The 27,138-nt window shown below is 45.9% G+C and overlaps 1 protein-coding gene across 5 annotated transcripts; it reads right to left on the minus strand.

The window, feature by feature from the left end:
• Positions 1–411: 411 nt before the first annotated feature.
• Positions 412–25,848, minus strand: LOC148645929 (ribosome-binding protein 1-like). 5 transcript variants are annotated; one of them, XM_088610723.1, is made up of 24 exons: positions 25,614–25,848; positions 21,868–22,606; positions 15,212–15,360; positions 13,577–13,699; positions 12,784–12,936; positions 12,568–12,686; positions 12,074–12,227; positions 11,681–11,819; positions 10,924–11,111; positions 9,860–9,897; positions 9,697–9,787; positions 9,245–9,337; positions 8,068–8,160; positions 7,592–7,657; positions 7,000–7,089; positions 6,376–6,468; positions 6,212–6,283; positions 5,518–5,613; positions 5,096–5,179; positions 3,995–4,078; positions 3,484–3,567; positions 1,979–2,077; positions 1,318–1,467; positions 412–890 (listed from the first exon to the last, which is right to left on the minus strand). In XM_088610723.1, the coding sequence occupies exons 2-24, from the start codon at positions 22,577–22,579 to the stop codon at positions 852–854; spliced, it is 3,009 nt and encodes a 1,002-aa protein (XP_088466849.1). In that variant the 5' UTR covers positions 22,580–22,606; positions 25,614–25,848; the 3' UTR covers positions 412–851. The 5 variants fall into 5 exon arrangements, with proteins under 5 accessions (XP_088466849.1, XP_088466850.1, XP_088466848.1 ...); XM_088610724.1 differs by having other exon boundaries at positions 1,318–1,461; positions 15,212–15,363; XM_088610722.1 differs by having other exon boundaries at positions 15,212–15,363.
• Positions 25,849–27,138: the final 1,290 nt, after the last annotated feature.

Raw genomic sequence — 27,138 nt, forward strand, 5'->3', positions numbered from 1 at the left:
GATGGTAGGTTCAACTTTGTGAACTGTACAGCCTTTCCTCTGTGGAAAAGCCTGTGGAGGTCAGAAACTACTTGGAATCTTCCAGGAGCTCTCCTACCTTCACCATGATGCTGATGCTACTTCTATGCATTAAGACTATTTATACCCCAGGAAGTCAGAACCCTTTAGAGGCTAACATTACACTTCCACAAATGTAGAAATTTAACATAATGAAGGCATGAATAAGTGTAACCTTTATGTTCTCAAATGTATGACAAATCCCTTTGCATTTTTTAAAACTGGTTAAAGCAAGACATCCAATCCACAACTCACTCAATTAAAGGTTTTCATCAGGGGTATGAATTTCTGGAATGACTGTTCATGTTCACATCCATTTGAATGGCTGTGTATAAGAAACCAAACGAGACAAAGTGACTGCTACATGGTAGTTTATTCTTTGTCAAATTCACATGTTCATGTTGGTAACCAGCTACATGTGTAGAGGCACTTAGCATCGGTGTACCTTAAATGTTCCTCCCCTTTCAAACTTCCACAAAACACAAAAAAAATTGCACTATTAGGTGTACATAAACGTACATTCAGTTTCCCTTTTAACACTGAGCTGTTGGGAGATCTGTGAGCATCAGACAGGAAATTGGTCAAATCGGAGTCACAATCATCACAATGGAATGTCTGAATAAAATAAAGTACTAAATGGGATGTATCTGCAGTTTTCTCCCTCAGTGAAATTCAGTTCTCTAACATTTTTACATTACTACAGTACAATAAAGAGCATATAGATGAGGAATGCATAATTTTATAGTAATTGTAAGGCATTTTGGCAAGTGTAGTGTTTCTTCGGTCTTGTGGTCTTAAACAGAAGTTCCTTCCTTCAACCCCTCATTTTTATCCTGAAAGAGAAAACAATTAAACAGTGACTTGGAATCTATTACAAACTTCAGGTTTAGAAAACGTTTGTTTAGCAAACAAAATGTACTGAACTTCTAAAACATCTAATGGTTTACAGCTGATCTAGTAAAAAGTGTTTATTCATGATCGGATGATGGATGATGTTGATACCATACGTTACTGATTTGTGATCTAAATGCGGTGACCAGGCAATAGAGGAGCACAAGGCAAAGAGAGAACCACATTAGTGCCCCTGTTTTATGGAAACAAACCCCACGCAGGACCTCAGACCTGCCTTTAACAGGGATTGGTTCAGCAGAGCCTTTTGTTCAGCTCTTGGCAGGATCTGAACTTTAATCTCCACTGAGGGGTGGTGCAGATGTCAGTGTCCAGTTTTACTTTGTGCTTGTGGTCACAGCTATGAATTACCTCTCCCTGGAACTGCTCCTGCAGTGTTCTCACAGTTTCCTTTTCCTTAGCCAGCTGCTCCTGGGTGGCCCTTAGGAGCTGCTGCAGTTTTGTGGCCGCCTGTCCAAGGTCATTGGTTAACTTCTTCTCTTTCTCCAGTCTTTCCTGTAACTCACAGAGACAAAGAGCAAATCCAACTCAAACTGCCGTTTCCAGAGCTCCTTCCTTGCATCTTTCAGGGGATGATGTGCATTCAGGTAACTGATCCCTGTCTAACAAAGGAACTGCTGTGCAACACAGATGAAGGACAGTTTACATTTCTCACATAAGTAAGGATTTATTAGAAACAAGGGCACTGGTTTGATAAGGTATAGCTGCAGTGAATCGTAACACTGTACTTTTCATGACAGTCTAGTAACTTCTTCCATCCTAACAGGAAAAGGAATCTCTTATCGGGATTTTGCTTTGCAGTTCACCCTGGAGGTTAAGTGCCGTTACAATGGCAGAACAGCTGCTTGAGATCAACCAGCCTGTATGAGCGCTTCACCCCTGGTCTCAGTCGTCAGCAGTGCATAGCTCTCATGCCAGGAGGTTGCTCTTGTGACAGAGTGGGTATGATGGTCATCTTTTGGGCTGGGAGTCTTGGGTGCTCATAGGCCAACCTGTGACAGTTTCCAGTTACCTTTAATTGCACGACATCATCTGTGTCCGAGACAGGGGCTTCTCCAGCCACTTTCAGCGCATCTAGTTCTGCCTGCAGATCTGAGACTGATTTCTGGGCCTCAAGGAAAGAAAAAAAAAATCAAGTTCAAAGAGCTCTTGTACGAGATGAACACTTCAGTACAGGATGAGGTGCAGTATGTTGGGTACACCTTCAATTTAATCATTGGAGCCAAGATTCTTTCAGAGCCAACAGTGGTTAAAAAAATGCCTTTAAATATTTATGGAAGCAGAGCTAGTTTCTTCTGTTTTACACCCACCAATTACTGCTAGCACCACCTAGACAGTTACCAATGTTATGTAGCAGCAATTATTATAATTTTTCACATTACTTGCAACAACCGGTAAAGGGATTTAATTGCAGTGAAAGATCTGGAAACGTTAGGTCTGAAAACTTCTCTACCTAGCTTTCAGCCATTTGATTGTAAAACGTTGTAACACTACATTAGTCTCTCCGCAGTTCAGCAGTCTTGCTCACCATCTTTCTCCCACCCTGTTGCCTACAGGTAATTTCTTCACACCAACACTTGAGCATGCCTGTACTCATCCACAAGTGCGGACAGTGACTGAACATCTGCTCTGGGAAATCCCATGTACATTTCAAAAACAGCTTGAATAGCAGTCGTTTTTCTTCTGGATGTACAGGTCCCCAAGCTCACCCAGCCTCAGGCCAGATGGTTCTTTAGTTTTGGGTATTTCTTTAAAAAAACGTACGTCCCTTAATGAAGGGTTTCTTTGGACCCTTCATTAAAACGCTTGAGCTACAGTCGAGCAGCCCTGCCACAGAGAAACATGGGTAGCTCTTCCCTGGTGCAAGGACATGAAGCCTTCAAAATTTCACCCAGCGCCTTATATGCCTAAAAGTGGTGAAAACATTCCAGACACACATCTTTTACCACTCTCTGATAAAGTACCACTTTTATCAGAAGCAATTAAGCAGATGTTCCTGACTGCCTAAGATGATGATGAGCCTCAAAAAGAGCCCTCAGCCAGTAGACCTGCAGATCAAGTCCAGACCCCTACCCCAACTCCCAGCTCAGCCACAGGGTCGCAAACCGACATCAGATGGTCACAGTGGCACTAACTGCACTGCCCTTGGCCCGGCCATGATTTTAACATGGAGGCAGAGAGAGGGAGATAAGTGCATCAAAGTCCTGTCAGGTGATAACAGAAGGCTGGCCTGAGGAATACCTGCTGTGTGTTGAAGAGCACGATAAACAGAGTTTTACTAAACTGGGTGGGGGGGGAAGGCACTCCAACTACAAATTAATTGGGATAAAACCAGAAACAACAGCACAGAATCAAACATCACAAAAGAATCAAAGGCTGGAAAAGCATTCAATTAAAGCCCAACAAAAGCTCCAAACCCTGGGAGCAGATTGTTTTGCTCAAGGCAGGACATACAGACCAGCAGGAATCGCTGGAATGTGAGGGATGTCAGCCATGCAGACAGCAAGGAGCAGGTACCTGTTCAAACTCCTCCGACAGCTGCTGCCTGAGCGCCTGCTCACTCTCCAGGTTCTCGATGGTTTGAGTCAGCTTATACTGTAACTGAAGAAAACAAATTCAGTAATCAGTCCAAGCGCTGCAAAGCACAAAGAGATTGAGCGAGGGAACAACTGGAGAGAAAGCCAAGAGCTAGTGCAGCACAGGAGCAACCAAGTAGAACAGAAGAGAAAACGCAACCATGCTGAAGGTAAGAAAACAGACATCCAGGATTAGCAGTGTCTGCGAAGCACATGCAGCACGTTTCTCAGACGAGCAGCAGCCCGAGTCAGGCCCTGTCTGAAGGCCAGCGGGAGACAGCGACGGCCAGTCGATGCGTTAGTGGTAACATGCAGCTGCTGGCCCTGGACTGAATGGATATCACGGCTCAAGGAGATCAGATCACAGCAGTCGACATTGCAGTGGCAACTGCATTTCACTGCGCTGCTTTATCCAACGCATCCCAAATGGCCCTTGGCCTTGGCACGCTAACCTGGCTGGGCTGCACCTCTCCCCGCGTCCCAGCTGCCTCTCCGTCCTGCATGTGCTCCTTCATCTCGCGAAGGTGCTGCCTGACCTGCAACAGGATGCTCTTACTCATCACGCACACCTAACCAACAGCACCAACTCCCGGCTCAGACACAGGGTCACAAACAGAACATTGGTTTGCCCAATGGGGACCTTGCTTCATGTCAAACTCAACACCGATCCATGCGCAGGCTTAAAGTTCAGTCAAATGTGAGCAGTGTTACCACTTTCTAGCCTAATCTCATCAAATTTCACAGGCTGTGCAGGGGGGGGGGGGGGGGGGTCTGGTCAGTCCTGTGATGGGAGACCTCCAAGTAGGACCAGTGTGCTTCTGGAACCTTGGTGAACCTGAAGGTGGTACTCGATCAATCCGCAAACCAACCAGGAAAGTGAGTAGGAACAGCTGCTGGATGTTCTATCCTATGTTAAACCAAGGTCCTGGCTACTTAGTCATTAAAGATGCCATGACAGTTCCCAAGTAGACTCTTCTCTGGGTTTGTAAAACCTGGTCTCCCAAAAGTTACCCCTTAAATTTAATGGATGAAGTAATTTGGCGCTTCAACTGATCTGCTGTGCATTAGCATTAGGGGCACAATAACTGACTTTTTGGACAAGCAGCAACATAAAAACCCAATACTACACCACAGTACGTTTCAGGTCTCCTAGTTTAAGGACTCTCTGCTTTTAATGACAAGTTTTTATAAATGTTGCACTAAATATTTTTTCAGTTTACCACTGCAATCCTGTACAGTTTTTTTTAAGTTTTCAGAAACAGCAGAATAGTATGGAAAGTCAAGAAAGCCCAGATGTCCCTTCGCAGTTCTTCATCATGGCATGATCTTGTCTGTGAAATGGGTAAGATCACCCTTCAGAGCTTTGTCCTCCAAAGAGCCTGTGCACATCAGAGCCAGAATACAACACCATGACTTGAGAGAAAAATAGCAACAGTGGTGAAGTGGCACTGTGTCCCCCAAAACAAGGACTGAAGACCTGGAGATTCCCCACAGATCGTGGGATAGACGCAAGCCCCCAGCCTGGGCTTCGCCCTGCAAACAGGTGCACCTACCAAAGCCAGCTCCTCACTCTGCTTCTGTGTGTCTAGTTTGGCCACGTCCAGCTGGCTCTGGGACTCCGACAATAAGTCCTTTAGCTAATGAGGATGAAAAAATAATCAGTCAGCACCTACACCAGATCCAGAAGGGCTCCTAGTGTGTGGTCCAACTAGGTCTTAAACTAACCAATTATTTCTTTAATTGAACTGGTATCCCCAAACCCTAAATAAAAAGAATAGAACCAATGCTTTCTGTGAACACACAACAGGATGTTGTAAAACAGAAAAGACTCACAAAATCAGAAATCATGGGACCATAGAGAAAACATTGAAATGAGAACATTCTGCTCTGAAAGCTGAAAGAGAAGATCTTCGCTACCGCAAAACTCCCACTATGCCAATCAATATCAAAAACCACCTCCTCGGGTCACACTCACCTGTGCCACCTCTTCACAGTAGCTCTGACTGTTTGAGTTAGCAGATTCCAGCTGCTTCTCTAGCTGAGCCTCAAGAAGCATCACCTGCTCCTTCAGCTATAGAGAAAAATGTCTTTAAGCAAAGAAGACTTTGGAAATGAAAAGTGTACATATACCACTGCACATTTTCAAGTCAACATTCCTAGAATTTCCATGGTCTAGGACTACCACCCTCACAAAACTCTGTACAGAGTAGGACATGGCTGCACAATGCCAGTCCTTGAGGGCACAAGCTGCTGGACTCTTCTTCATCAGCTTAACTAACAGCTACAGACCAAGATGATGAAAAGCAAAGGTGGAATGAAAACCCACAAACATCACAGCCCTGCAGGACCGGAGCCTGGAAGCACTTGACAAGGCAACCCCTGAAGAGTTAAAATACTGAGGTGCTAAATATAAGAGGAACTGTTCCTCAATGCAGCTGGGAACCTCAATTAGCACAGTCTGAATTGGGTTGGACCACTTAAACAGTGATTTGAAGAGATCTGGAAAACCTACAGACACCCCAGGCCAACTGCACTTGTTCAAACGATCATTTCTTTCATGTGACAAGTTAATAAACTGGTGCTACAATTCCAGATCCTCCTCCTCTGCTGGGACACTGCAGGGCCACAACTGGCCTGGATCGATGCTCCCCCACTGCTAGGTAGCACACCTGCTCTGTGCTTTGGCTTTCCAGCTTGAGCCTCTGTACAGCCGCCTCCAAACTCTGGATCTGTTCCTGTGCCTGCAGAAAGGATAGAGAGTACATCATTATGGAAACCGTTTCTTGGTCGAGTTCTCTTCTTGAACACACATCCTAGCCTTCCCGCCCTTTACCTTCTTGAGCTCCTCCTCTGACTCTGCTATTTTGGCCCTCCACACAAGCTCCTCCTGCTCCACACTTCTCTGGAGGTCTTTCAGCATGCCTTCCTGCAGAACCACACACAATATTAATAACCTTTTTTCACTTAAGTCTACATTAAAGTAACAAAAGCAGCAGCATGCATAACTTACTGTAAAGTGAGCAGGTAATAGAGAAACTTAGGAGGAAGGTTTTGAACAGCCTAGCTATTGGTCCTTCAAATTACATAAAGGAAAGTGAAAATAACTGCTGTAGACCAGATAAGAGTTTCGGCAAAACCTAAAGGTTTTGTGGCTAATTCCAGACCCTGAATTTTAATCTCCTGTCTTAGGCAGGAATAACATGAAAATGCAGGTTTGTGATCCCTGGAGCATCTGCCTGCCAACTGCTGCTCCAGACTCCACACCCTGTGGTAAGCTATCCTCAGCTGATACCAAAGGTTTGACAAAGGAGGAGACAAAAGGCAAAGATCAGAACACAGACAGGCCAGCCTCAGGTTGCACAGATCTCCTGGACCTTAAGACAAAGATAAATGAGATTGAGATCAGGAGTCATGACCCAGATGGCTATACTTGAAGTGCATTTTGAACTTCACTTACAGTTTCTGCAAGAACGCTTCTGTACTGCTCACACTCTGCCTGTAATGTAGTCTGAGACTCCTCTGCCTCTTTCAGCTTCTGCAGGAGTTCCTGAAACAATAGTTAAAAGCTCAAATGTTATACTGTGCAGTGACCCCACCCCAGTCTGCACTGTCTTAGACATGTGCCAATTGTTCCTGGACACCCAGAGAAGAATTCTGGTCACAACTGTGACTCTTTTGAACTCAGGCAACACAGAAATGCCTTTACTACTGAGTGCCTGAAGAATGTCTTATGACAACAGGTTCTCTGGAAGAATACAGAGAATGTACAACATGAGGTGGTCATTTGGCATGTATTGCTCTACTACATTATTAGCAGTGGTAGTTATTCGATGAAGTACATCAAGCAGCTTCTACAGTGTGGAGAGACCATTTCCGACACCCACTGCTGTCTTTAAATTAGTGCATTTTACATGCAAAGGCTCTACCCAAGGGAAAAGATCAGAAGAGAGCCATGTGTCTTAAGGGAGCAGAACAGCATCAAATGTAACTGTTTCAGTCAGCCTTTCAGAGCCTGACTGATATGAAACTTTTAAAAAGCAGGTTCTCACCGGTGATTCTGTTTTCTTGTTGAGAGCTTCCTGTGCTTTCTGTTTGAATTCCAGTAACCAGTTATTCTGGAGGGAAAGAAAAAGTCTGCAGTTGAACAAAGGGGCAGAAAGGCAGCAGGACAGACTGTGCATCATCTAGAAATAGCCACAGTGCAAATGGAAGTGTGGGGAACTTGAACAGAGAGCCAACAGCAGGCCGAGAAGGCTCCTGGGCTTTGACATCAGTAAGACCCACATCCATTGCATCCATGTACTGTGGTAAGGGATCAGGTAAATGTTTATTTCATGCTGAAAGGAAAAGACATTTCAGGTGAAAAGGGCACCACAGCCAAAACGTTGCCCTTTTTCCTTTCAGTATGGAATAAACCTTTACCTGTTCCTCTGCAGCCTATGCATGCTGAGACAGATGCCTAGTTTGACTGTGATAAAGTCCTATTCACTAGACAAAACCAGGACACCGGAGAGGATCTGATTACCTGCTCTGTGTCTATAGGGATCTGAGGGAAAAGCATCTGGAGTGCCTCTTTCGTCTCCGTCTGCCAGCGGCTGAGCAGCTGCTCCGCAGCATCCTGGGAAGAGCCAGAGGGCTCAGAAAGCAGAACAGGACCGACTCCCCAAAAAACTTCATTTACTAAACACTGGAATATTCTGCTCTCCACTGAAGGGAAAGTGGATTAGAAAACGAATTCTTGCCAGTGAAACTCAGCAAGCAGTAGAACTATAGAACATATCCACGTGTACACACACCAAAACCTCCATAAGGAGGTTCTCAGAAAGTCCAAATCAAGAGCCCAGAATGTGTGAATCAGGCCAGTGGAGGAGAAGTAGGTCCCAGCAGTTACACAGGTAAAGGGGTGTGCAGTGAAGTGGCAGAGAACACCCCAGGTCTGTCTCCATGGACAGGTGGTGCTCAGGAAGAGGAAGGGCAGCAGGTCCAGATAAGGCCCCCCCATATTCAGCAGTGAACCCTGTGGGTAATGCAACGCACAAACACGAGGGACAGTGGTCTGTGCAGGTCAGAAGACGCGACAGTTTTCTCAACAGTAGAGGGAAAAAGTGAGGAATGCCATCAGCATGACCCAAATAGTTATTGCTGTCTTATACTGCAGCTAAAGAAAGCAAAACATTAACCTCTATCATGTTAACTAGGAAAGTAAAGACAAGTCACTATATATTACCTTTTCTGATGCCAAAGTCCTTCAAATGTTTAATTGCCCTAAAAACATCCTCATTTCTTAAAAAGGAAGACCGCTATACGATAAGCTTTTCTGGAGAATGTCCAAGCCAAGTTAAGCAAACCGTAAAAATATTCTTGTTTATTGTCAGGCAAAAGCTGGTCTTCTTAAGAAACATGTCAGATCAGCTGTTCTATAAACCAGCTGACAGGAGTGCAAAAGTTTATGCAGCTGTTTATAAGACAACTTTGCACACACTGTTCACCCATTCAGACAGCGGTTCTACAGCTTGCTGTGCTCCTGAGCGGCCAGGAGGTGGTAGTGCAGCTGCAGGAAGCGAAGCCTGAAAGCTGCAGCAAAGCTCTCTGACAAGAGGCAGCTTACAGTTTGCAAAACTTGACCAAGATCTCCATTGCCTGCTGCACAGCTCTAGCTTCATTGTGGTCTTGGTAAAAACCTGATGCTTCAGGCTCCTAACCTTAGCAGTCTGAGCAGAACTCAATTTCTCTTCGCACATTTTTTCAGAGGATGCCAGCGCTTCGATTGCTTCCCAGTTTTTCACACGAAGATCCTGGCAGGAGAGAGGTCGGTGTGACAAACCAGGGCTTCAGAGAAATGTAACCATCACTGGCTGCAAGACACCCCTGGCACCTTACCATCTTCCGCATGTTCTCTTTACCAGAACGTCTGCAGAGTAACTGATCAGACATGTAAAATAGTTTTACAGTGTCACACCACAAGGAATAGCTTTAAAAAGGCATTCATTCTCCAACAGCTGCGAGGGACATGGAGAACTATGGCAGAACAGTTTGAAATGCAACAATACTGGATAATCTAGACACAGCTGTATTGGATAACAGTTATGATACAAGCAGAACCTGTGAAGTGCCAGGCTGTGTCCTCGATTCCATCAGAGAAGGGGTAACTTACATTGTTTTTCATCTTTTGTTGTTCGAGTCCCTCTTTGAGCTGGAAAACCTCTTTCTCAAGCGCTGAAACCTGATGTTCTTTTTCCTTCAAGCTGAAGAAGGAGAGTCTTTTAGGATCAATGGAAAATGTTAACAAAATGAAATGTATAAAAACCAAAATGTACCTGCTCTGAAGCTGCTCCATCTCGGCTGCCTTGGTGAGCTGTTTGAATATAAAAAAAAAGGACACATTCAGTAAGCTTACTTCTTAAACGATCTGAGCCTGGAAGCAGCTTCTCAAATCATTAGTGACTGTAATCCACTTCAGAAGAGCACTTGATCCTTTTATTAAAAGGAAAAGATCTCATGCCAGCATGCCATATAGCCCTGCAACTCACAACTGGCAACCCACTGAAGCTAAGCAGGTGTGAGCCTGGTCAGTACCTGGATGGGAGACCTCCAGGGAAAAACTAGGTTGCTGCTGGAAGAGGTGTTAGTGGGACCAGCGGGGGGCGCTTACCCTGCGGTCCATGTGGGTTCTAATACCCCAGTATAGTGACAGGGACACTATACTGTAAACAGGCGCCGTCCTTCGGATGAGACGTAAAACCGAGGTCCTGACTCTCTGTGGTCATTAAAAATCCCAGGGCGTTTCTCTAAAAGAGTAGGGGTATAACTCCGGTGTCCTGGCCAAATTTCCCATTGGCCCTTACCAATCATGGCCTCCTAATAATCCCCATCTCCTCCCCACTGATAGCTGGTGTGTGGGGAGCGTTCTGGCGCACTATGGCTGCCGTTGCATCGTCCAGGTGGATGCTGCACATTGGTGGTGGTAGAGGGGAGTCCCCATTACCTGTAAAGCGCTTTGAGTGGACTGTCCAGAAAACCACTATATAAGTGTAAGCTATTATTATTATTATTATTATTATCATGCAGATTTGAGAAATGCAAAATTTTAATGTTGTACTGCCTTCCTGTCAAACGCCACATCCTAACTCAAACTGCAGATTTCATTCTGCTCGTTTTAGACCCAAAGAGTGATTAACCAATTAAAGGAGGGGTGTGCTTTCAACTACAGCACACACATGCCTGTGTCCATTTACAGAAACTTGGCCTTCAGAGGTCCCCACAAGTCAGAGGTCCCCCTTCTCAGCAGGGCAAGTTTGGATTAAAATCTTAAACATCCATCATGGTCATTTGAGTGTCTGCAGCAAAATCCACATCTGCCTTTGCAGGACAAGGGTTTTACCTGAATTTCCTTTTCATTCTCTGACTCTTTCCTCTGACTGGCTTCCAGCAGGGCCTCGATAGAGAGGATCCTCTCCTCCAGCCGTGTCTTCTCCACGCTGACCTGGCTGAGCTGGGACTGCAGACTCTCCACCTGCGCACACCTGTCCTTCACCTCTGCCTCTGCACTGGACACCTTCGCCTGGAGCGCTGTACAACACCAATATGGTTCTTAACAGCCTTTATTGTCCAGGAGTTCAGGAGGAGGGAGCAGTTACTTTTGGTCTCCATTTACGTACTTTTCCAAATCCAAGCACAGATCAGTTTCACACTGAACATCTGCCACAGCAACATCTCAGAGTGCTGCACGGAAAGAAATGCAGGCAAATTTCACGTTCAAGCAACGCAAGGTGGAATACTAGAGCCTGCAGAAACCAGATAAAGGCTTCCTGCCGAAGACTGGGGTGTGGCCAAGCAGCTCAACTTGTAAGAGAGTGCTTGTCCAGAGCACATCTGTAATCAGGACATCAAGCTGATCTGACTCTGGGCAGGGTTTTCAGTCAGCTGTGACCGAAATACCCAAATGGCTGCACACGCTTTTCTGAGCACTGCTGGGTTTGGGTGGATTGCAGTTAGCAAGCGTGTTCAAAGCTCTACAACCTGCACCCACAATGCGCTGCGGAGTACCAGCTATCGTAGACATGCTGAGGGCTGAGGGCCCACAGGCTTCCAGTGAGAATCACAGCAGGGTGGACTGAAGGTGTAAAAACAGAACTGACCAGTGATGGAAGCCATCTCTTGATTGGCCTTCTCAAGCTCTCCCTGCAGGCTGCTGCTGCTGCTCTGGGACTTCCTCAGCTCCTCGCTCACTTCGTCCAGACGCTTCTGCAGCGTGCGCTCGCTGTCAGCCTGGCTGGACTGCGGGGACAGTGCAGACCACAGGCTCACTGTCAAGCACAGCAACACAATCCACAGCCCAGCGGAACCCAATTCAAACGAATGTTTATCAAAGAATCTGGGAGACGTCAAAATAACCTAAAAACTTTCAGGATGCAAGCAGAGTGTCTCAATTTGGCTGCAAAAGATGGAAAAATGCAATCCCATCGCCACAGCACTCTGACCTCCCGTTCTCACCCCCAAGTCTCACGAAGGGCAGTGCAGTCCCTGCTCACCTGCAGCTGGCTGATCTGTTTCTCAAAGGCAGCCACCTTGGTCTCCAGGCTCTTGCGCTGCTGCTCTTCAGCCTGCAGGGCCTCACTCTTCTCACTCAGCTCCTTGCTCAGTTTGCTGCACTCTTGGCGCAGCTTGGCCAGCTCAGCATTTTGCCTGGAAAGAGGACAGCGCTGGCAATCCAGTGGCAAAGAACTCAACCCAGCGTACTGGGGAAATCATTATTAAACTGAGGTCTCAGCTAACACCTCACTATGACATGTCAAGAGATTCCAGCCTGGAGGTACTTAATTCAGCTTCATGAAAAACCACACCTGGCAACTTTCATTACCTTACCGACAGTACAGATATTTTTTTCTCCATCTTAATTAAATCCTAAAACTGGTTTTATTTCATTTCAGGCCAAAAGCTAATCCTGATCTATGGGGCATGATCTTCGGGACATTGCAAAAGGGGATAGGAAGGAGGTGCTCCCTGCCAGGGTCTTCCTGCTTACTTGCTCTCAGTCTGACTGGTGGCCTGGTTCAGCGCATCCCGCAGAATGGAGTTCTCCTGCTGCAGGCGGGCCAGCTGCGCATTGGGCCCATTCTCCAGCTGCTCCTGCAGGCTCTGAATCTGCACAACGAAAACAAGAGCAGGTCTTAAACTCGATTTACAGGCTTCAATTGTTTCTCCTTACAGTTCTCAAGTTAAGTGGGAGGCGCTGTGTGACCTTGGCGTTCAGCTGCTGCGTCTCCTTCACGTGGTCCTGGTAGCTGGCCTGCATGCGCGCCTGCAGGGCAGCGATTTCCTGATCACGCGAGCTCAGCTGCTCCTTCAGCCTGGCTTCCACTGAAGCCGTCTTGGACTTCTCTGCATGCAGCTCCTGCAGGGAGATAGACGGGACTCACCGCTCACCTGGGAGAAACAACGTCGCAACCGCACAGCACAAGCTGGCCTACTGTGTTTCACTAGAACCCATTTCTCATGACGGTACACAAAGCTCCTGATACCTAGATCCTTAAAATAGTCCACTGGTTCTTACTGGTACCCTCTGCTCACTACCGACAACCCAAACCAAAACCAGTGAAAGGCTGTTAAGGATTTATCAACCCCCCCCCCCCCCCCATCGCAGCAACATGACAGGAGCAAGCCTGAACCTGGTTTTAGGGTGAAGACACTTGCAAGGTTTCAAGTCAACCAGTAGATAAATTATAGCAGCAGTAGTTTGAACTTCGAGCACAATATGGCCGTCAATAACTCATATTGGTTTAAGTAGAAACCTGATTCAACAGTTAAAACAATTGCACAATTATGTGATAAATGTCTTTTAGCCTTTCTGCATTCTCCATACCCATCAAGCAGGGCTCAAGTCCAGGCACAGAAAGTTTTGAAAGCAGGAAGAAAAAATCCTCACTAGGTCTCTAGTCTCAAACTACTTTAGAAGAATACACACAAATATCCTCCCTGACTCTGCAAGATCAATACAGCAGATATACAATGTGTCCCCGGGTAAGCCCACTCACCTTGCTCAGCTCTCGCAGTTTGTTCTTGGCAGCAGCAACGTCCTCCTGCTCGGCAGACAGCTGCTTCTCCTTCTCCTCCAGCTGACGCTTCAGGGCCGCCACTGGGTCCCCCTTCTGCGTGGCCTAGAACAGCAGAGCAACGCTTTAATTACCACCTTCAGGAAGACAATAGTGACATCAAGAGGACACAAAGGCCTGATCAGCTCCTCATTTCAATGAGAACGTCACAAAAATCCTTTTTTCATCTCCTTAGTCTTCAAAATCCTGGCAACATCCACCCCGGGGAAAGCTACAAACACAAGACGGGACAGGAGCCAAGGGCCACAACTGGAGACGGATGTAGCACGTCTGGGAAGGGCAGTGGGAGGCATCTCTCTCTCTAAAGTGGATGTTGCACATTGGAGGTGGTGGAGGGGAGTCTCCATTACTTGTAAAGCGCTTTGAGTGGAGTGTCCAGAAAAGCACTATATAAAAGTGTAAGTAATTATTATTAAAGTGTTGTGGGGGCCTGGAACACAAACCCACACATCTAATTCACTGAGGAACCTTGACTGTTCACTCGGAATTTAATTGTCACCAGAAGAATTAGTAGGTAGTTTAATAGTATGACCGAGGAACAAGATGGGAAAGGATATTTAACAGGTAAAACCATCATTGTAACAGCACCTCCTGCTAACCATCAGTTACGACCCCTGTTTAGCCTGACTTTCTGGTTCTTCAGTTATGGAAACCACATTTCCATGTTATTAAAAATATCGCTTTCATTTGAATAATTTTCTCATATGATAAGCATTATCCTGGGCATAGTATCATTGCATACCCAAATTTTTTAATGCCTACTTAGAAAGTCAAACGCAAGATGAACGCTTAAAAAAACTGGTAAAAAGCAGGACGTTTCTCTTGTTGAAGAGAGTTTCTTAGAAGGCCTACATTTGAAAATAAAATGCCACTCACTCTTCTCAACACAATGGGATAAAAAGCTCAAAGGATCTGAGCCAGTGTGGAGATGTTTCAACACTACAGCTCACAAGATTCCTACAGCTTCCTCAATGACTACCTTTAGGAAAAGCATTTGACTTTAGAAACTTACTAAAGTCTTACTGAAGATTTAGATATGAACACAGAAAACAATACCCATGTGAAACAGCGATCAGGGCTCTGAGCTTGACAACCATGCTCTTGTACCTTTGAGACAGGTGCTTCACCAGAATTGATCCAGTAAAATACCCTCAATTGATTAGCCACTCAAATGTTTTTTTTAAAAACCGCAAGACACTGCAAGACTAACTGCATGGCTCATTCTAGCAGCTGACCTGGCCGACACAGGGTGCGCACATGGTTTATTCACATTCTCCACAGAAGTCAATACTGGCATAACAGCAGGTCTGTATTTTATAAAACATAAGTGATGACTACAGACTAACCAATCTATAAAGCCCCTTGCATGCTGGTTTTAAAAAAAATAATTTCAACAGATCTTAACAGGAGCGGTATTTCATAAACACAGAGGACAAATTACAGATTCATTCCCCTGTGCAGCAGAGATGCGTCTAGCGCAGCTGATGCGACAATCCCCCGGCGCACAGGAGGGGCCGATGTTGAAGCGGTGGGCACTGTTCAAGAGCTGGGACTCACCGTGTGCCAGGTGTCCTGGATGATGCCGGCCTTGTCCGTGAGGATCTCGATGAGGCGCTGTGCTTCTCCCTCGCTGAACACCATGTTGCTCACGGTGGACAGCAGTGTCTTGTAGGGCAGGTACAGGGGGGCGTCCATGGCATCCGCTGCTGCTGCAGAGCAAGAACAGACACCGCCCTTCACACCGGAGCAAAAACACCTTCAAGAAACACCTCCCCCCGCAAGGAAGGAAATAAGTCCCGCACTTCCCCCTAATTCCCAAGCACGACTCTGCCTGCGACCTTAGCCCCACAAAAAGCGGTTGCATCATCACCTAAGACCTTGAAGAGGCCGGCTAGGCTGAGCCCCGGCCTCCACAGCTCAATAGTTCTGTCATTTAACTTGGTGCAACAGGTATAACAAGGCAACTCCATTGCGATAAACACTTCTGTAAGCTGCAGAAACTGCAAGCGTGAGATTTCTAGAGAGGGGTGGATAGTGGGGAATAAGGTAGAAAACAGCAGAATATGAACTTGCATACAGAATAAACCGGACCTTAATAGCCTTATATTGGATGGATACAGCCTTCGCTCTCTGCCCTGTTACTAGATGACAGAACTCTGGGAAAAGTTAACGTCTGAGGTGCAGGTGTGTGTGAAGCACAGTAGAAGAGGGGGGGGACCCTTCCAGATGTGAAGCTCTTCAAGATCCTCTGGGATGGAAAAAGCTCTATAAAAATGCCTTTTAAAACCTCTTTCCAAACAGGAAGAGCGGCTGCGACGCCCCAGAGGGTCAGGTCAGCAAGAGAACTTGTTTATACCAGAACGGGTCCAAAGCTCTGCCCCCTCCTCCGAGGACAGGCCTTGCGATTGTGAGCTGCGGCATAAGCGGATCATGAGCTCATTCGGCAGTGCGCAGCAAGTCATGGCGTGGACCAGCCCCATCTGCGACACCAGCCAGAGACGGCACCAAGGGCACAAACAGCCCTCCCTCACTCCTGTTAGGGCACTGCCAAGCGCGACTGGTATAAACATCCCACAGTAACAGATCTCCACGCCTATTGTTGTGAAGGTGGCAGAGACTTCTACATATTCATGAAATTAACAGCTCTTACAGCCCCATCCCCTGCAGGGGAAAGCCTTTCCCACATATTGTTGCAGCATTTATTACTGCCACTCTTAAATCATTAAGGGGTTAAAGCCATCTATAGCAAGTTCTATTTTAGGAAGCAAGTGCTTTTTTAGCTAATGTAAATGCTGGTGTGTGCACTCATCCGAGACGGCTAAACAGACAACAGTAGAGTGCCTGAACGTGCTGATGTAATTTGCCCGGAGGAGAGGGTTCTCAAGTGGTTTACAGAGGGAGTGTTACATTTATAGAGTGGCTTTCACAGTAAGCATCATGGCAGCTGCTCCAGTCTAATAGTCTAAAACACCTTTTTGTATTTAAATGAGGTTACCCAAACATCAAGAACAGACAGGTCAGGGAGGGCTAACACAGCAAAAATATTTCATTCTACAAGAAAAATGCTTCCAGAGGAGAGCAGGACATGATTTTGTTGAACACTGAGACAGACGACCACTTGCAGACAGAGCTGTGACCAGTGAAGACAACACCGAGCCAAAGTGAATCCAATATAAGTGTCCTGCTGGAGAAGCTGGCATTATGTAGAAAGACAAGCACAGGCGTCAGTCGGGCATGTTTTTTCAGACTCTGCTCCTTCTGTTGTGAAACGGCTCAGACTTGCACGTTGAATACCCCTGCCACACAACTGGCTCATCTTTAAAGCTAGGCAACAACATTCATTTGACACACATTCACCAGGTACTGCCAACGTACAGCTCAAGTGTGAGAAGCAAGACTCTTGTAGAAAAGCCATTCCTGCAGATGAGCTGAGATCATGACAAGGCTGTAGGAGCTGCAGCCTCCAAGCAAATTAAGCAGAGTGTAATTTCTTACTCATGCAGACTCTGTCAGATCAGAAGTTTGAAAAAAGGGTTTCAGTCCCTGAACCTTGTGAAATATCAGAATGTTTTATCTAAAAGGGCCTAAAAGAGGTTAAGGGGGTTAAATACATAGTGTCCCTGGCAATACAGCCTCAGTGTTACATTGCATCTCCAGAACCCAACCAGGAAGTGCAATAACTTCTTCAGAGTGAAGGACAGCAAGTCTGTAAAAGCAAAAGGGCTTAACTCTGGGTGCCATTTTTTTTTAAGTTTTGCTTAACTGGAGAGTCACTCTTCCCAAAATGTATTCCAGCTCCACTGCTCTCAGCCAGGACCTGGGCCCTTCCCAGCACCCATCTGAGAGCAGAAGTCAAATCCAGTCTGTGCTCGAGAGCCACAAACTACAAGAACACATTTTCCATTCTCATGATTAATGCAGATTAAAGGGCATTGCCTGTTTTCAGGAGTCATAAACAGTACTTAAAGCAATAAACCATCTTTACAATCCTGAAGTGTTTCTGAGAAGGCGCCAGCACATTACACAACGGATATGCAGATGCAGGAGGATGGCAATTTAAAATCAGAGGTTTGAAAAACCATAAGTTAAATATGCATTTTTTTTGCTTGGCAAATCTATGAATTTCAACTTTCAACATTTCAGACAGCCGTCAGGTTGCAAGTGTATTGCCAGGTGTTTCTTCCCCATGTTGGGATGCAGACACAGGGCCCAGGATTGCTGGGATCCCCTGGAGGACAAGGACCTGGCCAAGCACCTGAAGAATCTAATGGATTAAAAACCCTGATGTTTCCAAGCAAACCCCCCCCCCCCCACTCCCCAACAGCCAGACTCAGTCTCCCAGGATAGCTGTGGAGGACCAGCAGTTTCCACAAGGTTCCCAAGATGGCAGAACAGCTTTCAGCTCCCAGCTTGTGCAGCAGCTGCCCAGAGCCCTGCCTCCCACACCCTCAGCACACAGCCCTCGAGCTACCCGGCACACGTCCCTCCATCCTGCTTCAGCAGCTCAGCTCCCCAAGACATACCAGAGGGATCGCGAGCCCTCTTACTCCACAGTGATGCAACACGTCAGGAATGCACCACTGACTGCATTTCCCCTCCTGAATTGTAAACCAGCTAAATATGCTGTTGCAGCGTTTTTAGTTTTCCCTTCATATGCTGAACAAGAAAAAAAAAACATGAAAGTCCAAAAAAGGCAATGAGAGACTGTCATCTTCCCATTATAAGCTGCTGCAGAGCAGGAGAAGCAGACAGGCTCAAACTCCTGCTCACTCACCGTATTACAGGCATTCACATGGCTGCAGACCAGGCAAATGTGGTTAATGCAGGATGGAGCACAAGACAAGGAATTTTTATAATGAACACTGGACTCTGAGGGTTTTTAAAAACTACTTCCAAGTGTGCGATTTAGTCATGATCAAAATCCAGTCATCTTTTCACTAATCCCCGATGAGATGTCTTTACTGATGACTTATACCATTTATGGACTGTGCTGCACCTATTTCTAAAATGAGAGTTCCTTTTTTATCATTTCCTCTTTCAAAGACTTTGAATAGTCAAGTGCCTGCAAGGATCTCATTTACACCAGACCACAAGGCACTGAGAGGCTAAACAGGAAACTCACCTCTGAAATACCTTGTTCTAGATGTTGCCTGAAATACCTTGATCCATGTCATGTTGTTCATAAGGATGGGTGCTCCATAATCAGGATTCTCCAAGGCTGGCACAGCACCACGGAGCTCTACCACATTGTGGCTTTTAATCCTCTACAGAAGCAACAGAAGACTCCTATATCAACCCCTAATGTCCTAATACTCACCTTTTCAGTTCAGTCCAAGGGAAAGGGCGAGTACGGACGTGGATCCTTTCCACAATATAGACCACTGTTGCCTCCACAAAAGAACTGCTCTTTCATGGACTCCTAAGCCACACACTTGTGCACACAGCCCATCCAAGAGATCCCCAGCTCAGCTGGCTCATTGGAAACCTGACTCGAATAGTTCCGAACAATTGCAACGCAATGCATTTCTACATTCACGTTGGAATTTAAAAAAAAAAAACCTTGAATGAAGGCATTTAACAGTAGAGCAGAAATTAAAGGCATTGTACAGAGTGGAGAAGCACTTAACTCAATGCCCTTGTCTCCCCATTAAATACTTGACATGTACAATATTTAAGCTGTTCTGTGTAGCTGGCTAAAGAGCTGGAATTTGATTTTACAATTCAAGACTGATGTAATGTGAAGACAGAGTTTCCAGTTCCAACAGATGCACTTAAAACAGTAATACAGCCTGACAACCAACCACGAAACTACTGACCCATAACAGCACCCAAGCATGTGGAAGCTGAGCACAAAGACCTCTGGAACATTTGACTATTTGGTTCAAGCAAGATCTTTTCATCAACCTTAAAAACTCAAAACAGTTTGTTGCATCTAGGAGTGTATTCATAACCATCTATAAAATTTTATACTAAGTTAGCAAGAAGCATGAACTATAACATACCTACAATGTTTTATCATAAGGTATGCTGTATGCACTCTTTCCCAATTCGCTTTCATTGTTGATATTTGACAAAATCAACAATCTCCAATGCATTTCAATGGATGTAGCCTCTCAAACTGGTAGAAATGGAACATCAGTTACCATGGAATTGTGAAGAGGCTTCAGGAACCATTGTGAACATTGGGGACTTCACAGGGATGAAAAAATGAAAAACATACACATTAAGAATGGGGCTCCCTAACAATTTAAAAGCATTCCTGCTCCTCCCTTCTGAAGGGAAAACAATAGCCTCTATTAGACTTTACAATTTACTGGGTCCACAGTTAATTGTAACACTTTCAACAGTATTTATGGCAGGTCTAGACCGAGAAGAGAACTCTCGCCTTCTGGGGATGGAGTGTGAAGGAAGCAATGGAGCATCTACAAAATCTGACAACAGAATCCACTGCTCATGCATGCAGGCCTCCAGGCTATGCCCACATCATCGTGCAACTCAGGACAAAGACCCAATGTGACTGGAGTGTGTGCTTTGTAAAATGGATTTTAATGCAAAGCACATCTAGAACACCTTTTACAAGTTTCTGCTGGCATCATTATCTGATTGACGGCACCCGCGTCACACCAGCCTTTTCTATTCTCCAGCATTGCTATAAGGACTCCCTAAAACTAGCACCCAAGTAACATCCAACTTCCCACCCACCCCCATTCCTTACACATGTGCAAACTGGTCCAATAGTGGCCATCATATACTTCCCCTCTGCTTTCTGAGAATGGTTACACATGAAAGAAGGCCATCTGGTAACTCATTTGACATTTAGGATCCCTCAGAGTGGTTAGACATCTTCAGCATGGCTGGGCAGCTTGTTCCAGATTCCCACAACCCCACTGCTTCTTCAAGGAGTCCATCAACACAAAAGAGTATTTTGTACTATTGGATATCAAAAACCTGAATACGCCAAGCTTCCCAATAAGTTAGTGTTATGATTACTTAACAAAAATGTTTGTTTTATTAAAGAAGGTTTAGTTTAGGGAACTCTGAATGTTTAAATGGTACTCAAAGACAGTTACCTTTTAAATCAAGAGATAAATGCATTAACTAAATTAAATTTACTATTTAAGCAAGACTATTAAAGGAACATGACTAAGATTCTCAAGGGAAAATTATCCATTCCTTCAGACAGGATAAACTGTGCTTTTTGACCACCATTATACTGGACAGAGTCCAGATCCATGTTTATCTCACTGATCTAGAAACCAGCCAATGGGAGAACATTCCCCGTTATTGTATGCTCATCTTATCTAACCATAACCGGCGAAATTACTGAATATGCCAGTAGCTCATTTACCTTCTTACACATCCCCTCATACATGATCTTACCAACAAGATCCAAATTTGTTTTAATTCTGTCTAGGGCTCTGGGGCCCAATTCAAGCAATGCTGCTTACAAAGAAACACTGCAGAAAGGAGAGAAACACAGCTGTGGAGCCTCTTCAGGCCTGTGGGCGCTGATGAAGGATCCTGAAGATGCTCCAGTGAAAACGCTGTTGTGCCCCTTCCTTTCCTACTTCCCAGTACGGATCCTACTTCTATACTTTGCGGTTCAGAATGACACTGAAGTGTTTCCTGCACAGTGAAATATCACAGAGCAGTCTATTGCCACAAGAGCACCATCTCCCATGGTTACACAGGAATTCCACATCTGAGAATACCACCATAGATTCAAAACCAGGCACATTTCATAACAATCAGCTTTATGATTAACCAGTCAGCTGCTTTTGCTACTGATATCAGATCACCCCACCCCCCCTTGTCTGACAGGGTGTCTGTTTCTAAATGACCGTTAATAACTTGTGAGGTTTAGAGTGACAGCAGGAATATGGAAGTAAGATGTAGCTTACTTAAACCTTTTCTGGGGTGATTTTATTTTTGAAAAGATTGATTTAGCAAAATTGTAACCAATAATGGAATCTCTGATTCATAGCACATGGCTACTGGAATAAAATTAGTAACTAGACCTCAAACGAAGGACAAAGCACCTGGCCCCTTGGCACACGTGACAGATTGGGGCAGGGTGGGCCCAGGAGAGCCAGCGTACCACCACCCTGCCACGCAGCTGGGTGCCTCAACTGGAAAGGTATGAGAACCAACAGCAGCAAAAAGTCACCTTTAGCAATGCAAATGAAGGATTATCAATAGGAAAAAAGACTCACGTGGCTCAGCTTTCTTTTTGGAGGACACTTTCTTCTTGGAAGGCCCATCATGCTTGGCTTCATCATGGCCAGCAACTGCCTCCGTCTTCTTGGAAGGGGATGAGACAGCCACTGGGCTGCTCTGCTGGGCACCCACCGGTGGCACTGCCATGACGGGCACCTCTTTGGTCACGGCCTCCAGCACGGGGGCAGATTTAGAGGTGGCAGCCGAGGCGGAGGCTGGGCTGGGTGCGGGCTCCACTTTAGCCACCTTCTTCTCTCGCTTCTTCTTGTCCTTGGGGGAGGGGGCAGGCTGGTGCTCCAGGACAGGGGCATGAGCCACAGCTACGACTGGGGGCTCGGGGGCAACCGGCACAGGGGGTGCAGGGGGTGCAGGGGTCACGAGGGGCATGGGGACAGGGGCAGGCTCGGGCTCCGACTCGCTCACGGTCTCGCTGGCTTCAGGGGTGGGCTCTGGCTCTGGGAGTTTCCCGTTGGGCTTGTCCTCCTTCTTCTTGGAGCGGCCTCTCTTCTCTGAGGGCTTGTCCTTCTTCTTCTTCTCCACGCGGGGAGGCTGGGTCTTCTGCAGCTCCTTGCGCTGCTTCGCCAGCGCCTCCTCGTACGAGGTCTCCTTCATGGAGAAGGTGGAGACCAGGGCAATCCCGATGGCAGAGATGACCATGAAGCCACCGAAGACCATGAAGCCAAGAGTCTGGGGGTCGTAGATATCCATCTCCTGCGATTTACTGTGCAATGAGACCTGTCAGGAAGAGGTCAGACACACAGATCATTAAAGTGCATCTCCAAAGTCAAAACAAGGAAGGAACTGCTATGATAGCTACTGCTGTCTCAATGAGCAGAAAGAAACAGAAGCTCCAGTATTAATTCAGGCAAGATACCCCACTCTCCTCACTGGAAGCTAAACAAACAATGGCTTGCACTATACAAGTTAGAGTGAAATCTTAAACCGGAGTTTTATTGTCCTTTTTGCCTTGCTTCAACTTATCTAGGACTGTGATCACTTTGGGTTCAAAGACCAACAAGAGAGGATGTCTCCTACAAAACAACCACGGCCAAAGCGTATACTGATAAGTATGAAGGCAATAGGGAAACAAAATAAGATCACAATATCCCATAAACGAGAAACTAGACAAACTAGAACAACTTGGTTTGCATTGAGCAAGTGATTTTCCCCTATCACCATAGGAACTGTTAGTTTGTTACTCAAATTGTGGGAGCCTGGATTCTTTCATAAGCTTAGAACAGACTTCAGCCCAAACCATTTACGCCAGCTAAACTTGGAAAAAAGTTTTAAAAAAAGGACTGGCCTGTTTACTTCAATCCACAAAAACAGACCATCCATACACATTTACAGTTAGGCTGTTCTCTCGCTCTCTGGGACACGATAAATTTCACATATGTTAGCACTTCCAAGCTCCGCCCCTTTCACATTCTGAAGGGATTCCTTGGGGAGCAGCTCGTCCAATCACAGCCCTCCTGCGTTGGCCAGCAGAGCTGCCACAGGACTGCTGGGGGAGGAGCTTCAGGTGAGGTAGTCCCAGCACCTGAACAGAGCTCAGCAAGAACTCACACCATTTCCCTGCAGCTCAGAGCTCCTCCACAACCCTTCCTGCAGAGTCTTTACTCTAAAGATATTTACTTCACTAGAACTGTTAGAAAAGTCCTAATCCAAGTATACTTTTAAATCAGATTGCTTAAACAGATGTAAAGGATCAAACCTTCATGTAGTAGAGGGCCTTACAAGTTGCAGATTGTAAACTGGACTGATGGAATAAGTAGTGTCCATGATAAATTCATTCACACAAAGACCGCGCCGTTACTTATATATTACTTATATCCCTAAGAGTTAAAGTGGATCAACAACAACCTCAGAACAGATTCTCAGAATGGCCAACTGCCCACAGAGAAACCTACCCAACCTATACCCACAGACAGGTGGCAAGACCACCAGAATATCATGCAAGACAACTATAACGGATAGCTTTGTGTACAGTGTCACTTAAGACTTGCAAAATTAAACATTTAGGCGACAGCAGTGGAGGCAGACATGGAAGTCCTGCAGCACAAGACCAGCGTCTCCAACTAACGCAGGGCAGAGAGCGCTAACCTCCCTCAAGTTACACGAATGCATTCTGCAAGGTCCCAACTCCAAACGCAGATGGCTGGAAAGGAATTCTAGCGGATTAAGACTTAAGTATGCGGTTATCTAAAGAAAAAGCGCAATCAGTGTGCTATTGAAGTGCAGACCTTGTCCCGCGTATCCAGGTGTATAACCGACTGCACAACTGTATGGCAAAGATGTTGCTGGAAAGTTTACTTTTTTCTTGGTGGCAGAGGACTGGCTGCTTTTGTAAGTACTGCCTCTATTTTTCTTTTAATAAGTAACAAAATAATCGATTACTCAACTCGAAAACAAATTTTCTGGCTCCGAAGCAGCCCGTACCCTCACGGGCGATAGGACCCAGTGGCACCGAACCGGACCCAGGTTCGCTTACACGGGCCGAAAGGCAGCCCAATTCGCACAAAACAGGCATTCCCACAGCCACACTCCCGACAGCAGCAACGAACTGCTTACAGGGCAATTACATTATCTAAACGCCATACAAGGTCTAAAATCAAGCAGCGCTGAGCAAGGAGTGCAGCTTCATGGAGGAAAAGTTTGCTCATCTTCCAAGGGGACCACGTCCTCAAAGACGGATGAGACAAAAGTGAACATTATGCAAGTGTTCTAGCACTTTTTGGTCTTTTCGCTGTAGTATATTAAAACATTTTTGCATTTTCTGTTTGCAAAATAAAATTTCAGATGAAACAAAAACGGCGATAAAAAGTAGCCGTTTTGATTTGCTCTGTAGATTGCTTGGGTATCAACAGAAAAATACAACATCCGAGAGCTATTCTCCAGAAAATGGAGAAAGGGGTGTTTCATTAAGACATCTGGACTCGACGCCAACAGCTGCAGACACATTTTCGCAAACAGTTCAATGAAACGGGTTGTCCAACAGTGACATTGTACACGTAAACTAACTGCTGGCTCTCAACAGCAGCCCGCTGTGCCCGTGCAACGTTTTTGAACACGTAATCAAATATTCCCGGATTACAGCCCCATGAATTCTTTAATAATTACAAATGGGGCTTCGAGAAATTAAGTATGGCTAACTTTATGACTCCGCCTTCCAAAGAATCTCAAAACTCTTTATACTGGAAAGTTATTTTTCCTTGCTCAAAACGTATTTTGCAAACAGAAACTACATTTCTCTCAAGAAAGAAACTTCAGCTGCCATAGCTGGAAACCATCGGACTATACAAACTGAGAAAAACTTTTTTTAAAAATATGTAGCTCACATAGATGGCTACATACAAAGAGAAGCTATCTGCCTATGAAATTACAGTCATAAAAAAAGACTACAACAGCGTTAGCCACAGCTAACCGTGATTGAATAACACGATCATATTTAGAAGATGGAGTTTAAATTTCACGAATTGAAATTTGAGAAGCACTTCCAGACACCTTTTTTCCATATTTTAAACAAATTAAGAACGCTGGACGGCTTGGCAAGACAGTTTTCCGCTAGTTTGTGCGTATGTCACTCTTCCACGACTTTCACCGCTGTAACATCTCGAGTTCTTACTGCCTTTCATTCATTAAAACGAAGCTGCGATCCCTCCATCCCCGGGTCGGTCTTCCTAGCCGAAGTCCAGTCTGGCCAGCAAACCACTGGACTTCCACACTCTTTGGCTAACCTTACCTTACTTGCAGTTGTTTCGGATAGGCGCACTCAGCCTCAAGGATGGAAAAAAATAAAGCTCTGTTTCTGCTTGTTAGGGATTTTTTTTTCTTCTGTCCTTCCTTCTTTATTTCAAATTTTCTATCAGATACCTCTCTCCCCCAGCCCACTGCTTAAATGCCTCGCAACAGCCACAGTCTGTGGAGTCGTGGCACTTTCTGTGAGCTGGCAGAACGCCGGCCCGTGGCCCACATACTTTTAATCCGCCGCGACGCTCATTGGCTAGAATTCGATCAATTAATTGGATCCTGCCCAATCACGTGAGGGAATCTGGACCCTTCTGTACGGGGGCGGGGCAAACAGAAGTGGGATTTGTAGTTTTTTACCGGCTCCTCCGCTCAGCCTTCACACGCGGCTGACAAGGGATTGATGAACTACAAGAGCCGGCGCGCCTAGCACTGGGGGGCGCCCGGTGGTCCTGTGATTTATTGGAATTTGGAGAGGGAATTCAGCAAAGAGGTGTGCGAGTAACGAGGGGTTAGAAGATGTTGTGTGTGCTCTGAACTACAGCTAAACCGTTTTAAATTACTATACACACGCTGTGCATTTATACTCAATTCTGATTGTTCACAATTCCTGAGGACGTCGGTCAGGCATTACTTAACAGAAATCCGTAACACCATCTTCATCATTCTTATTTATAATAGCATTATCTAGAATGACACGAAGTGTTTTAGAGGAATGTGCCTGTGGCACATCTTTAAATATGCTTCACCTAGTTTCCAATTCAAACAATTTTAGGCCTTTTTGTGCAGTTAATTTAATATTAAATGATCTTGTCAGTGTATCTAGAGTAGGCACTTTAGCCCGTGCCTCTTTAATGCTAAAACCTCACCGGCCTTTCTCAAAGACTCTCAGTGTCGTCTTGGGCACCTTTCCCGGGCCAGTCTGGTTCCAACACTCCAGTCCCCTGCTGTCTGTGCAATATGCCTTCACAGCAGCGAGCTGCTGTGGACCTCTGAGGTAGCCTTGTCAGTATCCCACTCTGAATATGGCTCAGTAATTTGAGGGCAGCTCAGTCACACCTTTCGGAAGCTGACTCACTAGATGTTGCACTTCTCCAGCTGAAAGAGCCGGGTGCAGTGCTGCTGTCAGTCTCCTTTGCTCTTTTGCCCAGGCGAAGAGCTATGAGCAGTAGCTGCTCCTCATCAGCCCTGCGCTAGATGGGCGAGCGGGGCTTCGCCAGTGAGCTCATGAAGACTATCAGAGCTCAGCACACAGGCTGTGGGCTGGACAGGACACAGGAGGGCAGCTGTAGATTACCTCTAAGGATTTTGCCAGCAGCCATATCACTCTGCAACTTACAACTGACAGCCCACTGAAGCTCAGCAGGTGTGAGGCTGGCCAGTACCTGGATGGGATACCTCCTGGGAAAAACTAAGGTTGCTGCTGGAAGAGGTGTTAGTGGGGCCAGCAGGGGGCACTCACCCTGCGATCCATGTGGGTCCTGATGCCCCAGTATAGTGATGGGGACACTATACTGTAA

The sequence above is a fragment of the Lepisosteus platostomus genome, chromosome 17, assembly GCF_059453375.1.
Source record: "Lepisosteus platostomus isolate fLepPlt1 chromosome 17, fLepPlt1.hap1, whole genome shotgun sequence".
In the NCBI taxonomy this organism is placed as follows: Eukaryota; Metazoa; Chordata; class Actinopteri; order Semionotiformes; family Lepisosteidae; genus Lepisosteus; species Lepisosteus platostomus.

Excerpts from the sequence above, each read along its gene's own strand:
- LOC148645929 (XM_088610722.1), bottom strand. The coding sequence starts at position 22,579 with ATGGATATCTACGACCCCCAGACTCTTGGCTTCATGGTCTTCGGTGGC. Across the intron at positions 12,937-13,576 it reads AACTGCGAGAGCTGAGCAAG|GAGCTGCATGCAGAGAAGTC; the intron begins GTGAGTGGGCTT and ends ATCTCCCTGCAG. Across the intron at positions 4,079-5,095 it reads AGAGTGAGGAGCTGGCTTTG|GTCAGGCAGCACCTTCGCGA; the intron begins GTAGGTGCACCT and ends ATCCTGTTGCAG.